This window comes from Primulina huaijiensis, chromosome 8 (assembly GCF_012295235.1).
Source record: "Primulina huaijiensis isolate GDHJ02 chromosome 8, ASM1229523v2, whole genome shotgun sequence".
In the NCBI taxonomy this organism is placed as follows: domain Eukaryota; kingdom Viridiplantae; phylum Streptophyta; class Magnoliopsida; order Lamiales; family Gesneriaceae; genus Primulina; species Primulina huaijiensis.
In genome coordinates, this window is record NC_133313.1 from 19,163,827 (window position 1) to 19,166,552 (window position 2,726).

The following is a 2,726-nucleotide window of genomic DNA, read 5'->3' on the forward strand; positions in this document are numbered from 1 at the left end:
TTATTATTTGAAATTGCAGTTTAATCTTCCATTAATTTTTGTAATTGTTATTATTATTTTTGGATTATAAATTAAATTAATTATAAAAAAATCTTAAAAGTGCTATCATAATATGATTGAGGGATTAGAAAAGTTTAAATAAAATTATTTCAACTTTTTACATCCATATTCTTTCTTCAAAATGATGATAGCCAGCAACATTAGTGTCATACAAAAGTTTCCCTCTTTATGAAAAGAAGAAATTAGTTAAATAATTTCGTTCTTAGAAAATGCCCTCTTCGAATGTATTTGATCAACTTTTTTTTAAATAACATCCTCAAGTGTATTTCAAATACAGTCGGGAGATCATTTTATTAAAAAAAAATGATCAAAGTTAAAAAATAAAAATCCCCAATGCAGAACAGCAAATTAATGAATACACATGTAAATCGCACAGAAAGAGGCGCAGTCAGTGGTTCTCTACTCTCGGCTTACATTCACTACTGTCAACATATTATTCATCAAAACATTGTCCAGCAGGAATCCATTTCACACACAATCCCGTCGAGGATTTTGTCAATGGATTGATTGATAGTCGTTCGGGAAAAAATTTTCATGTCCCAATTCGAATCGATTCGGAAGCAGAAGAACTCTTCAATCCGTTGCTAACGGGGTAAACCTCTTTTCTTCATCTCTTCTACAATAGAATCAGCATCAGCAATTCTTTTTACTTTCACTAAGCAGCTTGCCAAGAACTTAAAATTCGCAGCATCCAATCTTCGAACCTTCCCGGCAAAAGTCTTCACATAATCCGCCGCCTGCGCAAAATAGCCAGATCTCACCATCTCTTTTATGATGTGCCCATGAGTGGAATACATCGCTGGCTTTCCGTTCTCCACCATCCGCCGTATCAATCTTAACGCCACCTCCAATTTCCTTGCCTTACACGCGCCAAGCACAAGAGCGTCGTACGTCCTCGCGTCCGCATTCAAACCTTCTTCCTCCAGTTTCACCAGAACGTCAGCGGCTGACGCTAAGTCTCCTTGGCAACAATACGCCGTCAGGATGTAATTAAGAGCCGTTATGTCCGGCTTCACTTTTAAAACTCGCATCACCTCCAACACGCGCCACCCCGCTTCCACCTTCTTCCTCCGCGTCAGCGCGTTGAGTATGGGGTGAAACGTGACGGAAGTCGCGCCGTAGTTTTTACTCACCATTGTTTCCGCCACCCGCAGCGCCTCGGCCGTGCGGAAGATCCGCGCGAGCTGAGCCACCACTCCGTCATGCGCGTGCTTTCTGGTGAACCAATCATCAAGAGAGGCGAGATTCTGCAGGAGTTCGGGAAGTACTTCTACATCGGTGGATAAGAACTTGAAAGTTCTGGTGGTGTTAAATTTGCCGTCTTTCATACGTTTGGTGAGTAAATGGCAAACGGCGGCGAAATCTCTTTGGCGGCCGGCTGCATCGATTAGGTTATCATAGGCGGTTAATCGTGGATTTGGGGATACAGTTTGATTAGGGTTATCGTCGCTGAAGTAACGCGCTGTTGCGTTGAAAATTGACTGCGCAATTACTCCATTTGTAGCCAGCCGATCACATCCGCTGCCGTGTATGCAGGTTGCAGTTCGCAATGGCAGCTGCATCATAGACGGGCGGATGGGGGTTTGAATTTGTGAACGTGTCCAACGGGTCATTATACAATTGAAATTCAATATTGGGTTGGGCTGCCACGAGTTTATTTGGTTTGGGCTTACATTTTAGTGATTCAATATTGGTTTGGCTGATGAATTCACAAGATTAATTATATAAACTAGTTACTATGCACACGTATGTGTGTACAGTTTTTTTATCATTATCGATGGAGTAAAGTGAAATTTGACAAATTATAGAGAAACTAAATTCATATTTGAATTGTTGAAATTAAAAAAATAAAAATAAAAGTGTATGTTGAAATTTAAAAATAAATGTAACATTAGTTTTATATAAGGGTAAAATTAGAAGAAAAAATTGTTGTCCTTCCTGAATGGTTACTATCATATCATCAACTTTAATAAAATAAAATTCTGAATATTATTAATCATACAAAAGATTTAATAATGTGACTCGACCTAAAGTTTTGCATTCTATTTGAACTAATATATTATATCAATTTGAAATATAAAACTTTTGTGTTAATCAAAGGGGAAAAGAAAACACAAGCATCGAATTTATGACCTCTTAATGTTTTTTGAAAAGGCAAAGAAATTATGATCTCGATCAAAGCAATCATTGATCATTTCCAATCCAAAAATAATTTGTTTTTCATTTTTTATTTCGTGGATAAAATTTAAATAAGCAGAGCAACTTTCGTCTAGTCTTTATCTATCCAAAAATATTTTATTCGTAAAAATTAATGGCAATAACTATCTAGACGATATTTGTCATTGATATCAGAGTCAATGTTACGAATTCGATTTTCATTTATTTCAATACGTGTAATTATTGGAAGAGAAATTGTTGAGTTACAATAATTACCTCTGTTTGGTAGAAATTAACATTGAAACGTGATGTTTGAGTTGTACGATTTAAAATATTCGAGTTACAATGTTACTGTTAGCTATAATTTTTGTTAAAACGATAAATGTTTGATCTTACACTTCCATTATTCGATAACAATACTAGATTGATTATTCATCAAGAATTTCATGACCCCCTCCCTCAATAAGATAGATGAAGAGTCGGAAAATATAGTGTTGGATATATATATA

At 36.2% G+C, this 2,726-nt stretch overlaps 1 protein-coding gene across 1 annotated transcript; it reads right to left on the bottom strand.

The window, feature by feature from the left end:
- Positions 1-589: 589 nt before the first annotated feature.
- LOC140983064 (pentatricopeptide repeat-containing protein At3g56030, mitochondrial-like) lies at positions 590-1,735 on the bottom strand. Its single transcript, XM_073449961.1, has one exon. It carries the CDS (start codon positions 1,671-1,673, stop codon positions 645-647), a length of 1,029 nt encoding a protein of 342 aa, XP_073306062.1. The 5' UTR covers positions 1,674-1,735; the 3' UTR covers positions 590-644.
- Between the last annotated feature and the right edge of the window lie 991 nt (positions 1,736-2,726).

Bases quoted from the DNA above. Each gene is read 5' to 3' on its own strand.
- LOC140983064 (XM_073449961.1), bottom strand. From the start codon at position 1,673: ATGACCCGTTGGACACGTTCACAAATTCAAACCCCCATCCGCCCGTCT.